This window comes from Passer domesticus, chromosome 4 (assembly GCF_036417665.1).
Source record: "Passer domesticus isolate bPasDom1 chromosome 4, bPasDom1.hap1, whole genome shotgun sequence".
Lineage (NCBI taxonomy): Eukaryota > Metazoa > Chordata > Aves > Passeriformes > Passeridae > Passer > Passer domesticus.
Window position 1 is genome coordinate 48021343 of NC_087477.1, and position 12615 is coordinate 48033957.

At 42.0% G+C, this 12615-nt stretch overlaps 1 protein-coding gene across 7 annotated transcripts in view; it reads left to right on the forward strand.

Moving 5' to 3' along the window:
• The window catches only part of GALNTL6 (polypeptide N-acetylgalactosaminyltransferase like 6), a 436298-nt gene that overhangs the window by 412968 nt on the left and 10715 nt on the right, over nucleotides 1-12615 (forward strand). For all 7 annotated transcript variants that reach the window (XR_010361204.1, XM_064417705.1, XM_064417706.1 and 4 more), the window contains 2 exons: nucleotides 1726-1842; nucleotides 7996-8145. Coding sequence is in view for 6 of the 7 variants with exons in the window: in XM_064417705.1 (XP_064273775.1) it covers nucleotides 1726-1842; nucleotides 7996-8145 (267 nt within the window). In the remaining variant the exon portion in view is untranslated. The remainder of the gene's footprint in view (nucleotides 1-1725; nucleotides 1843-7995; nucleotides 8146-12615) is intronic.

Sequence of the window (12615 nt, forward strand, 5' to 3'; positions counted from 1 at the left end):
CTCATTATTCTTTCCTGCCTCTTTTGCTGGGTAATATGGAAATGAAGGTTGTTGAGAACCAATTACCTTTCATATTTTTTTCTGTGGATCTGCCCAGTGCTGGATTTCTGTATCTGGTTGTGTGTATGAACAGGTAGTGTTTTGCCTCATCTTTAGCAACTTTTATTGTATTGAAAAAAGAAAAAAATATGCTAGGACTGGGCTGGTCCAAAATTTTTCTAAATGCTTCTCTGAGCTCTGGTTCCTGGAGGCAATTGTTCAAACTGATGCTCCCCCATCTTTTGCCCAATCTGCAATTTTCTAAGCTAAACAAATGCACCTCCTGAAACCTTTCCTGAGAATTTTTACATTTTACAGTTTTTACATTTTTTCACTATCTGTTTCTTTCCCGTCTGTGTAAATCTTTCTTGAGCATGGTTAATAGACTGGATCCCACTCCTGCAGAATCAGAAAGAGCAGAGTAGTTCTGGCATGTGTCCTGCATGCACAAGGATTTCCCTTCCTCTCAATGTTTTGTGCAATGCTGTGAAGTTTTCCATCCTTAGGATGTGTGTGAGGTATGCAGTGGCAATGTGTACATTTTTTAGTCATATTATGGCAGCAGCAGTGACTTCTAAAGTATTTTTCATGAAAAAGCACAAATAACTACTCAATTGTATCTCCATTCTAGAAAGCATCTTTCTTTTAAAAAAAGGATCAAAGTAGTGTCCAGAATGTCAAAATATGCACCTGCTTTCTATATATTATAGATTTAGAATTTGTGCGTGTTTTGATGCACTTTGATTACTGGGTTTCTATTTATCTCATTGAGAGGGTAAGTTTTTTTAAGAAATCCTTTTCATTATGAAGGTGTCTGAAGGATTTTTAACTATCCCAGCTAAGAAACTCAAGGAGAAATATGCATGGATTTGCAACACAAAGTTAGGATTTTGCTCTTTTTGGTGGCAGTGGGTAAATCTACTTTTCAGCCCAATGTTTCAGAGATTTATATGTCAGCAGTAGTACATAACTGGTATGATTGATAGTCACAGATTAATTATTACTCAGTTGCCTCAGCCTCAAGAACAAGATTTTCCTTTTAAGAACAAGTTACACTGCAGTGTTTGCAGGAGGCATGAAGGAGGAACCTCCATGAGTAAGCATAGGTTTCAGTACAGATTTGTTAAGTACTTTTTAAAAGCCTAAGTTTCAGTGCAGACTTGTTAAGTACTTTTTAATTTTATGCACTTCAGGGAGTAATGTGTGACCTTATCTACAATGGTGTTATTGTGTCAAAGTAAGAGCATGGATTGGAGCAGGGCATGCCTGAATTTATAATGCATGCTGTCTGCTCCCATGCCTGGGAGAGAACTCATACAGAAATCCGTTCCTTCTAATACTGTTGATCTCTCTTGCTCTTGTAAGATGGGAGAAACAGTCAGACAAGCTTTGAACTTCTCAGACTCTTTTTTCTCTTTAGTCTTTTTTTGCGTGAAGGTATTTCATAAGATCCACCTTTCATTTGTTAAGCAGAATATTTCAAACTATGCTTCTTCTGAAGCTGCTCCTATAAACAGTAGTTCATTCCAGGACACAGCTCTCTACTCTGTAAAAAGTAATTCTTACCAGTTTTACACAACTGATGGTCAATCTCAAGTCCTTCAGAGCTAAACTCCTAACCCCTGATGCTGAAAGCTCCATTCTGCAGCCCAGTTTAATGTGAAATGTTGCTGCTTGGTTTTGCAGATTCGAAACGTGGCAGCCAACCTGTGTGTGGACAGCAAACACGGAGCCACAGGGACTGAGCTGAGGCTGGACATCTGTGTGAAGGACGGCTCGGAACGAACGTGGTCACATGAACAGGTATTTACTTTAATGGTGGAAAGAGAAAATCAGGGGAACATTGTTGCTTCTCTTTCCCAATTTTTAAACATTTCCTCAGGGCTTCTCTTTTTCTTAAGGTAAAACAGAGTGTAGAAATAATTTTTAAATTATTACTGACCTTAATGGCTTTTACAAAGTACTCCTTAACATAACTTCAGAAATTCCAGCAGCCACCTGGCCTGCCTTCATTTCCAAAAGGAATTGCAATGCCCAGAGAGCTTTTTAAGGCCCCATTTTCTCCCACTGTGTTATGAAAACACGTTGATTTTGGTTGAGCTACCTGAAAATATTTTAACTATTGTACCAGGCCTTTTACAGCTCCAGTCATTGTCTGTTTTTACGCTTTTATCTCAATAAGCAGTTATATTTTAAACAAATATGAGGCATAAGTGAGATAAATGGGTAAAAGCAAGCAGAAAAGCATTTCAAAAGACAAGGAATTATAAAGACTCAAAAAAAAGCTTTTATTTAGGTTGGTTAGGTAGAAAACTATTAGTTCTCAGGAGTATGGAGGAAAAGAGCTCTAATTTTTACTAATTGTGAGTGCCATAGGAAAGGGATCGTGACTTACAGGCCATGGGTCTTGCCAATGTGAGCAAGGAGAATCCAGGTGAAAAGTACAACCTAACTGTTTATTAGCAAATTTAGTGAGCAAGTCTTTCACAGGAAAAGGTCCAAGATTAGTAAAAGATTTGTAATGCTGGGGAGAAAAATTGACCTGGCAGTCACACGACACTTTGTGAAAACTTAAAAGCTCAGGAGAGAGGAGTTCTGAGGGGTATTTGAAGTGCTGAGGTCAAAAAGGCATGCTCTGAGGATACTGAGAAATGCAGGAGAGCTGCAAGTGCATGAAACCAAGAGGCTGAAGGAGTCTCTCAATTTAGGTAAATGACAACATGGCCCAAAAAACTGAGTGGCTGAAGGAAGACTTCTTCAGATAGCTACCAAAGATACTGCATGGGGATAAGGTGCCAAAACTAGATAAATATAATTGTTTTGTTTCTGAAAGGCATACAGTAATTCAGGGAGTTAATTGAAAGAAGTTGTATGGTCCAGACTAAACCCATCACAGTGTTCTCTGGCTTTAAAATCTGCACAGCCCCAAACCCTCCTCAAGAAAGGAGGAGAGAATGCTGATGCTGCCAGATACGAAAAAGGAAGAAAAAATAAAGTAGGATGAAAAGGTGGGAGAATAAAAAAATATTAGCAGAGAAAATGGAGACTTGAAATATCCTTTGAAAGAGTAAAGGCTGGAACAAATGGGAAATGACACGAAGGGAGAAAGATGTTAGGGAAGAATCCATGTTTCAGCGTACTCGGGTGCTGCAACCTTTGGGATCAGACTGGATCTAAAGATCCTGCCTCTCTGCTAAGGACACGAAGTGACTTCATTAGAACCTGTAGGCAGTTCAACCAGACAGCTCCTTAGATCCCAGAACCAGAGCTGGGAAGCCTCAAGCACTTCGGTGTGCCCCAGGGACAGCAGGAATCGTCTCCGCCGGGCTGGCGGGGAGCAGCGCATTCTCTGGCATTGACGCACGGCGCGGAAAACTTCCCGGCAGCGGCTCGTGCCTGCGCTGCGGCGGGCGGGCGGCAGGGGGCAGCGCGGCCCAGCGGAACGGGCCCGCCGCGGCACCGCCCGCCCGCCCGCCCTCGGGCCAGCGCCCCGTCAGGGCCAGCGCCCCGTCAGGGCCAGCGCCCCGTCAGGGCCAGCGCCCCGTCAGGGCCAGCGCCCCGTCAGGGCCAGCGCCCCGTCAGGGCCAGCGCCCCGTCAGGGCCAGCGCCCCGTCAGGGCCAGCGCCCCGTCAGGGCCAGCGCCCCGTCAGGGCCAGCGCCCCGTCAGGGCCAGCGCCCCGTCAGGGCCAGCGCCCCGTCAGGGCCAGCGCCCCGTCAGGGCCAGCGCCTCTCAGGGCCAGTGTACCTCAGGGCCAGCGCCTCTCAGGGCCAGTGTCCTTCAGGGCCAGCGACCCGTCAGGGCCAGCGCCTCTTAGGGCCAGCCCTGCGCTGCTGTCACACTCGTCTCTGGGGCATCAAACCCCGGGCCAGCTTCACAGAGCTCCTCTTCCTTCTTTAGATCTCACGGAATTTGTAGCCTCGATGAGTTCTGCGTACACCAGTAGAAACTAGCAGTATTAACGAAAGCATTAAGTATTTTGTTATCATGTTTCACATAGCATGGATTGATGCTGAGGTAGACTTGTAATTTCCGGTATAGTAGCTTAGTGTGACCAGTGCAGCAGGTGTCAGTGCCAGAGATAATCCTTTGTGCCATGACTTGATTCATGTCATGTTACCAGGGCAGGAATTAAAAGCTGACAGTGTCAGCCACCAGGCCAGGGGCACAGCCCTTTAGCAAACCGCAGGAGATGACCCTCCACCTCAGGGCTGTGCAAGCCCCTGGGCAAGCAGCAGTCAAAAGGTTTGTGGGGTGCTTGCAGGCTTTCTGGTGAATAGAAGTTTGGTGAGAAGTGAGGATGTGTCACTGTGATTTCGGGAAACTTCCCCAAAATTGAGAACCAGAGGGGGAGAAAAGGGATGGGAGGATATGTCATGGCACTGCATTCGTCCATCTCTGTCTTTCCAAAGCTAGCTTTTGGCTTCAGGGGAAACTGACACTCTGCTGGACTGATAACCAACAGCAAAGGAAAATTACAAGTATCACTGTCTCTTATCAAGTTCCCCAGCCTTGCCAAGGAATGGGTGGACAGGCACCATCTCTAACATGGCTCAGCAAGTGCCCAGCTCTTTCTTCTCTACTTGGAAGGATAGTTCAAGCCAGAGCCCAGCTCTGAAATGTGGCATTTCATCTTTGGATGGGAATACACGTTGTCCCCTCAAGTGTAATGGCACAGTCAAAGCACAGTGCCAGCTGACAGACCCCAGCCAGACAGCGAGTAATTGAGCGACGTTGCCAGGCTGGAAAGCATTAATGGCATCAAAAGAGCCTTTGTCCTGTAGACAGTCCCAGGCCAATGGCTCTATCAGGCAATCATTCTTCAGGCCCTGTGCCAATTGTAAATGAAGCTGGAAAGCTGTATTTCCCAGTTACTGCGTGACGGGGCTCGGCTACATGAAAAGGCAAAGCTGAGGGGTTGCTTGATTGCAAACACAGAGGATGGGGCTGTGTTTTACAGACTCTGGTATGAGAGAGAGCGAAAGAGCAGAATGAGCATGCACTGAGCCAGGACAGAGGGTTTCTGGGTCCCGCAGGGAACAGTGAACAGCAACCCCATGTGTTGCAGGTGAAGAATCAGCCTGCTGTTTGTTAATGATGTGTCTGGGAATTTCTTGCAGCCTTGTTTCGAATCAACAAGCAGTCAGAAATGAATGAAGTACAAAAAGGGTACAAAAAGGCTCAGCCATTTCTTGTAAAATCTGACACAGTTTGTTCCCAACAAAGGAACAACGAAATCCAGAGTGACAAGTGCTGGCAAAGCAGAACATTATATACTCTGGGCTCCAGCTAATAACATGTAGCATTGTTGGACATTATGCAGCAAGGAGATAATGTTTATATTGGCCAGATTCAGTTTTAACTAGAGGGAAATTGCTGTTTAAAAGAGGAAAGCTTAGAATTATGAGATTGGAAAGATTGTACACCTTCATGTTGTGTCTGTAATTGCAAGATCTTAATACCAGTTGGTTGTATGGAGAAGTAGAAACGTTTTTTCTGATTTTTTTCTCTTCTCTCTCTTAGTCCTAAAACTGAGGTCCTGTGCCTAAAAGGATTGGTTTTATAATATCACTAGGGAGAAGACGTACTTGTTGATTTAAAAATAAAACTTTATTAAAAAGGGGAGAACAAAGAAGGAGGAAAAAGAATCTAAGCTAGTCTAAACATTGATATCTAGTATTACACAGATCTTAATTTTCAGTGTAAGGGAATAAAAACCCTCTGCTGTTACCATGTCTTGACTTGCAAACAGGACACAGCCCTGGCAGTATTCAGAAACCCCAGCAGAGTAGAAAAGAGCAAAGGAATAGTTTGGATCAGTATGATCTGATTTGAAGGTTGGCTTGAGCTCTTTCAGGTGTACCGATGCATTCAGAGGGGTACTAGTCCTCAGGCCAAGGTCCAGAGAGCAGCAAGAATTGGTCCCTCAGCTCACAGCTCATGCACAGAATGAGAAATTTGGCGAGCCACCCACTGGGAAAGATGAGGCTGGTCCTGAAATAGAATCTCTCTCTGCAGTAGTACTAATGAGAGTGAGAATATCACAGAAGCACTGTTCCACACCATTCCTCTAGGTATTTGTTATTCATCACTTTGAACTCTGGGTTTATTATGTGTCTGTAGAAAGGTAAAGGATAAGATAAAGAAAATGGCTTTTGTTGGCTTTTTGTTAAAGGAAAATTGTTTTAGGCTTCTCTTTCCCTGAAGAAACAGCAGCATAGTTTTTTTTCTGTACCAAATCTTACTTCTGTCTTTGCTTGTGAAATGATAAGTTATTGTAAGGAGTCCATGGTGATGCTTCAAAGAAACATGAAGAAAAATGGAAAAAGATTTAACCTTTTGAAAAGCAGGAATTGCTTTGAAAATGAGGTTAAAGCTGTCCACTGCATTTTACTGTAGATAAATGTAAAATGCACTCTGGGAGATGGAACAAATAAGCAGGACACAGAGACAAATTAAGAAAATACTCTCTAGAAAACCTATAATGCAGATATAAATAGGGAGTAACAGCAGCTAACAGAGCAAACAAGAGCTTACAGTAAGAAACAGGGGGAAAAAAAGGTAAATATTCTGATGCATGCTTGTATTTAGGGCCTACAAGCCAAGAGAGACAGTAACACCTTTCAAATGTGGTATCCAGAGGATGGAATAGCATGGAAGATGCAGTATTTTTAAGAGGTGTTTCTTTTAGGAAGACTGTAGAAAGAAGGTCACTATAGCAATGAAAAGGTTAAAACCTGGGAACCACTACAGAATTGTTTGGAATCAGACCCATATGATATTTATTAAGCTTCAGTTTATAGCTGGTTCTATCTGGGCATGTACACTGGAGGAGCAGATTGCTAGATAAGGGCCAAAAGGAAGCTGAGATGAGTGTTGGAGACAGTCTGAATTCAGCATGGGGAGCTGAACTCAGTCTGGGGAGCTTCTTCTCTGGATAATGAGCCTGCATGCAGTTGCACATGAACCATCTCAGCTGAACAGTTTCTGCTAGCAAAGTTTGCTCATTTAAAGAGAGCTTCACTTTCTCAGTGTTAGTTTCTTTTTTTTTTTCTATGGCAAATCAAAAGTCATGCAGAAAACTGAAGAATAGCACTCACTCAAAAAAAGAAAAAGAAAAAATAAAATAACTTCACAGCTCTTGACAGAGCTTCTAGGTAGTAATTTACAGCCTGCAACCTTTTTTCTGCAAGGATTGGTCCATGGAAAAGAAAATGCACTCCACGTCTTTAAATTTGATGCTGTCAGAGCTGTCACCTTCATCTGATGATTGAAAGACTGCAGTGTCACAGCATCACTTCAGACAGCTGGTGTCTAATTGAGAAGGATTCCTCTATTAACTGTGACCCTCCATGACTCCTCTCAGGCAGTGAGAAAAAGGGCTTTGACAAGCTGCCTGTAGCTCACAGGTTTCAAAGTAGAAAGATGAAGATCATTTAACATGTGTTGTTTGGGGAACAAAAAAAAAAAACAGTTGAGAGAGGCTATGGTAACAGTGTCCCTTAAAAACAGAAGGAAACTGCTCATTAAACATAGGAAAGAGGCTGTGATGGGAAAATCTCCCTGGGCAGCTTGTTCAGACCCAAATGAGAGCTAAAGGAACATCACTGGCAGCAGCTTTCTGAGTCCTAGGGAGCTGAAATCCTAGTGCATAGAGGTGCTGCTTTAACTGGGGTAACTGAAGGCTTTAATGCAGCATATCCATCCTCCTCTCTGCAGTACTGTGTCACTAGAGATTTTTTTCCTTCCCTGACATCGAGATTGTGCATTCCTGGGGTATATTCTACATGGCCACTGATGCACTTTAATTAAGGCAGTTGGCATCACTGAATCTTACACAGGCAGGACCTCATTTAATCTGGGGGTGCGAAAAGGGAATCCTGCGTTAAGCTTTTGTGTGTTATTTTAAACGTTTCTCCCCAATAATATATGATTGTATTGCCTGATTGTTTTCCCAGCTCTTCACCTTTGGTTGGAGAGAAGACATCCGCCCTGGGGAGCCACTTCACACCAGGAAGTTCTGCTTCGACGCCATCTCGCACAGCAGCCCTGTCACACTGTATGACTGTCACGGCATGAAGGGAAACCAGCACTGGAGCTATAGGAAGGTCAGAGTCACTGGGGGGCATCTAGGAGGTTCAGACCGTCTTGAGCCTGTATTCAGTTTAGCACAGGCTTGTGCTTTCTTGTCAAAGCGGTTCTGTTTTAAAATCTACCACATCCTGTTCCAATTTAATTTTGTGGTAATCTCTGTAAACATATTCATGTTCCTTTTGAGCATTCAGATATTTAGGTCAAATTTAAATGAAAATGGATCTGATCCAGCTCAGAGGGTGTCTGTATTGGATCTGTTCCCTGAAAGGTGTTTTACCATTCTGGCACTTCAAGATGCTTGTGTCATTTTAACAGTGGCACTGTTGGAAATATTTTCATCCAATGTGACAGCAACAAGACATGCGGCTCATGAGTTAAAAGTACTTTACTACATTTTCAAGATTATAAGTGGCAGAAAAATCTCCCTCAAAAAAACCAAAACAAACAAACAAAAAAAACCCAACAAAAACAAAAATCCATCCAACATTAAAAGCACTACTGTAAGCCCAAAGGAGGCAGGAGTTTATAAACTAAAGATAAGCAGCTTAGACACTACTTTGATCTGCTGAATTTCAGCCCATTTTTATAAATCACTGAGAACAGGAGGTCAAGCTAGAAACTGTCAGAGCTTCAGTTGTGGTAAAAGTCCTGGTAATGCTACTGACTTGGTGGTGGTGGTGTTGTTGTTAAGGTTTTTTAGTAGTTTATCAGCAAGTCGTCTTGATTAAAGATTTCACTATATCAACTATGTATTCCATTCAGGATAAGGATTTCTCTAAAGTGCTGAGGATTTCTTTCACATGCTCTTCAGTTTTCTTTGACCATTGTGCCTTGCCCTTTACCTTGTTTAAGCTGGGACCAAAGTACCAGGAACTGGTCTTTGCCAGATAAACCTAAATACTGTTTTGTAGTTTAAAAATATATATATAGTACAAAACTAATTCAAAACCATAAAAAACAGGTTTCTTCTGATACTTTTTTACTGAGTACCTACTTATTAGCTTGTGCCTTTTTACCTTATTTATGTTGCAAATCGAAGTCTATCATAAGATTTTCCAGAAATGTAATCCCTTTGAAGCTGAGGTATTACTTGTAAGAAAGTTAGAATGTATGGAGCAGATATTTAGAGGATATAAATTGTGGTGGTTGTATTGCTGCCTATCTGACTTTATAATGCCTTAATAATCCCTTCTGCCTTCAAAACCCTTCCGATTTATCTCTTTGCCTACCCAAGCTGCAAATCAAAAAGCTTTCATATTCTTAGCACTTCATTGTTGCTCAATATAGCCAGTTCATAAGACAAAATGCAGGTCTGGAGCTACACTCTGTAAGGCTCATCACCTTTGATGAGGACAGAATATAGCAGGTATCGAAAAAAATGACATTTGGAAAAAATGCACAGTGTAAGTTTTATTAAATTCTCTGCACAGCTTCATTTTTAATTTCCACGAGGCTGACAGGGCTCATATAAAAATTCTCAATGCAAGACAGGCATTTCCATCTCAGCAAGAAACATCACAAAGTTTTGTTATGATGGAAGTACTGACACATTCTTAACCGTAATCCCAGCCTGACAGCAACCTGGTCAATGTGCATAAACCTTTGAGTCAAGAAACTGCACTGGAATAGTAGAACTATATATACATGGTTTTCTTTAAGCTTAGTTTTAGTTTGCTACACAGTAAGTATTTTTTAATGTTTCATATAATCTGTTTCCTTGGGTAAAGGGCAGATTTATATTAGAGACTTCTGGTAGTACAGCTACACCTCCAAAAACCTTATATGTGATACAATCCTTTACCAGCTCTGAAAGCATCTTGGCAATAGAACTTGTAGTGTTTTCCCCACTATTAAACAAAAACTGATCTCTGCTAGGGCCTTTTACCTAGGGAATGGTATGCTACTGAATCTGCACCCTAAATAAATAAGAATAATAACGTGGTTAAGAAATAAGTGTTTCCTTTTAAAAAACAGAGAGCCAGTCAGCTACTCTCTTCTGTTCTCTGCACCACTTATAGACACTGTAGCTTCCTAATGGTCATGTATCCATCCTGCCAAAAATTGTTCTCATGCTTTAGGCGAAATGACCTTGCTTGTCAATGTCTTGTAAGAGGCCTAGAAGCCTAATATGAAGCATTTCTTATCAAGTTCTTATATTATTTCTATAAAACTAGAAGATAAGAGGTTTTTTATTAATTTAAAGATGAGTCTCTTATGATCTTTTGCATCTTGAGCCCCTGATAAAAAGTTACAGCAGTGAAGTGACTACAAAGTGCTGCAAATGCAATATGAAGCCAGGCACTATTTTCAGATTCCATATTCTTATAGCATAGAAATCATAACAACCTTGGTTTTGGATCCTGGCAAATAAAAACAGTTTAAATATTTTAGTGGCAAGTAGAATACATTAATATTTTACTTTGGGTGAGGAGTGCTCTTCTGGAAAAAATCTACATCCTACCCCCATTATGTGCACTTTGCTTCTCATTGCAGTGCAGTCTCAGAGCGTGCAAACCACATTCTTTTCAGATGAATGAAGCCGAAACTACCACTAATAAACATGTGTCAAAAAACTGCTCTTTTTCCCATACTGCTTAAACTACATCTGGGCAGCTATTTGAAAGTCTCGTAAGTCTGCAATATTAAGTAATCAATTTTCTTAGGACCAATCTGAAATACTGGTCTACAGCCAAGTATACCTTTGAGAAAACCTTGTAAGAAGCAATGGAGCAGAATAAATCCAAGCAGCACTGCAAACATTGCTGTGGGTTGTAAATAGAATGTGAGTAATGCCAGGACAAAAAATATTGGCGCCATATCGGAGCAATGTAAGATATTAGATAGATAAATGTAAATAGCCTGTAATTATTAGATGTTTGGGAGAATAGCTTTAGCTTCCCAAGCTAAAGCCATTTCTTTGACTGTTTGATATTCCTAAGCCTGCCAGAGCCAATGATGAGCAGTGCCTACAAATTTCTGTTCTTGATAGTGGAGGAATACACCTCTGGTTTTCAATGTAGCATCGTTCTGGACTGACAGAGAGTGCACTGATTCTGATAAAGTATGATTCAATTTATGTGCTACAGGCCCACTACTGCTATTTGTAGAGCAGAAGTATCCAAGGGAGGGCTGATTTAGTAGGTCTCTAAAAAGAAACAATTGTGCAAAATCAATTTCATTATATGGTAATTCTACCCTAGGCCTAGTGATTATGATAGATGCTAGACTGACAGCATCAAAAACTGTGCCCAGAAGACAGGGGTTTACTCATAGTGTCCTGACAGCTGCAGGGACAAACTATGAGAGGCAGTTCACTTGTCATGCAGGAGGTGTGTAGATTATTCCCTCAGACAGACGAAGACATGTCATAGTGATAGTGGCTTTTATCATATGGACTTCAGTCCTGCTGAAACTGCACTGGAGCTACCAACTGATTTCAGATAAACTACCATAGCTACCAGCTGATAATGACTTGCAGTTGCTCTTGACTTTGGGCATAGTTACAGCAATGACCTATAAGAAAAGAAAGGCTCTGTGTGTCATAACCAACCCCTCTGAACTGTTGAGACCAATGATTGTATGGAGGAGTTTCTCCTTCTGCAAATAATCTTCAGGCTTGCCTTCATGCAGAAGGGGAAAAAATATCTGTTTTCAGATATTAGAGTGTCTCCACAAGAGCGCTTGTGGTTTCTCAGTTGATGTAAAGAGGAATTTACGTATTTCTCTTGTAAATTTCTTCTCTGGGATGCACGAAATTGTTACCCCTTGAAGTCCTAAATCTGTTTCCACTGAAATCCAGTGGAAGATAATACCACCGGGCTTTGACCTTACATCAGCATGAGCTTGAGATGATAAATTAATAGGCCTTTATATATTGCTAAGTCAGCCATTGCTAAGTCAGAAGTTTTCTAGAGTGGTAACTCTGTCCCTATTCTTAAAAGACACTCTTCTTTCCTAATGACCAGACTCTCTAAATAAAAGCAGCAATAATGCTTCACTCAAAAATTGCCTGCCTGTGATATTTCCGTAAGAAAGACTGCCAGCTTTCTGGAAAGGCTGAAGTGTTTTTCACAGCAAGCCTTTTGTGCTGAAGCTGTTTCCTTTCTTCTTGTACCAGCTATCTTATTAAAGTATCTGGCATTCCAGCTTTGACTTCCTAATATCTTGGCTGGCCCTCATGCCCAGCTAAACTGCAAGAAAAAACTGTATGCCCCCTTCCTTCAAGGTCCCACATCAGGCAAGGTGGCCATGGCACAGTCACTGTGTCCTGATTTCAGACAGTGCCACTCCATCAAGCTCTTGTTAGTACAGGAGGAGGTGGAAAGGTGCAGATGGGTGCCTGCACCTCCCCCTAGTGTGCCTGGCAGTTCTTGTAGGCCCATGTCCTAGCAGGGACACAGTAGCCTTTTGTACACAGTGCACTTATCCCCTTCTTGCAAGCTGAAGTATCCTGCCTGCTCTCCTTGTAGAACATGAAAGAAAGG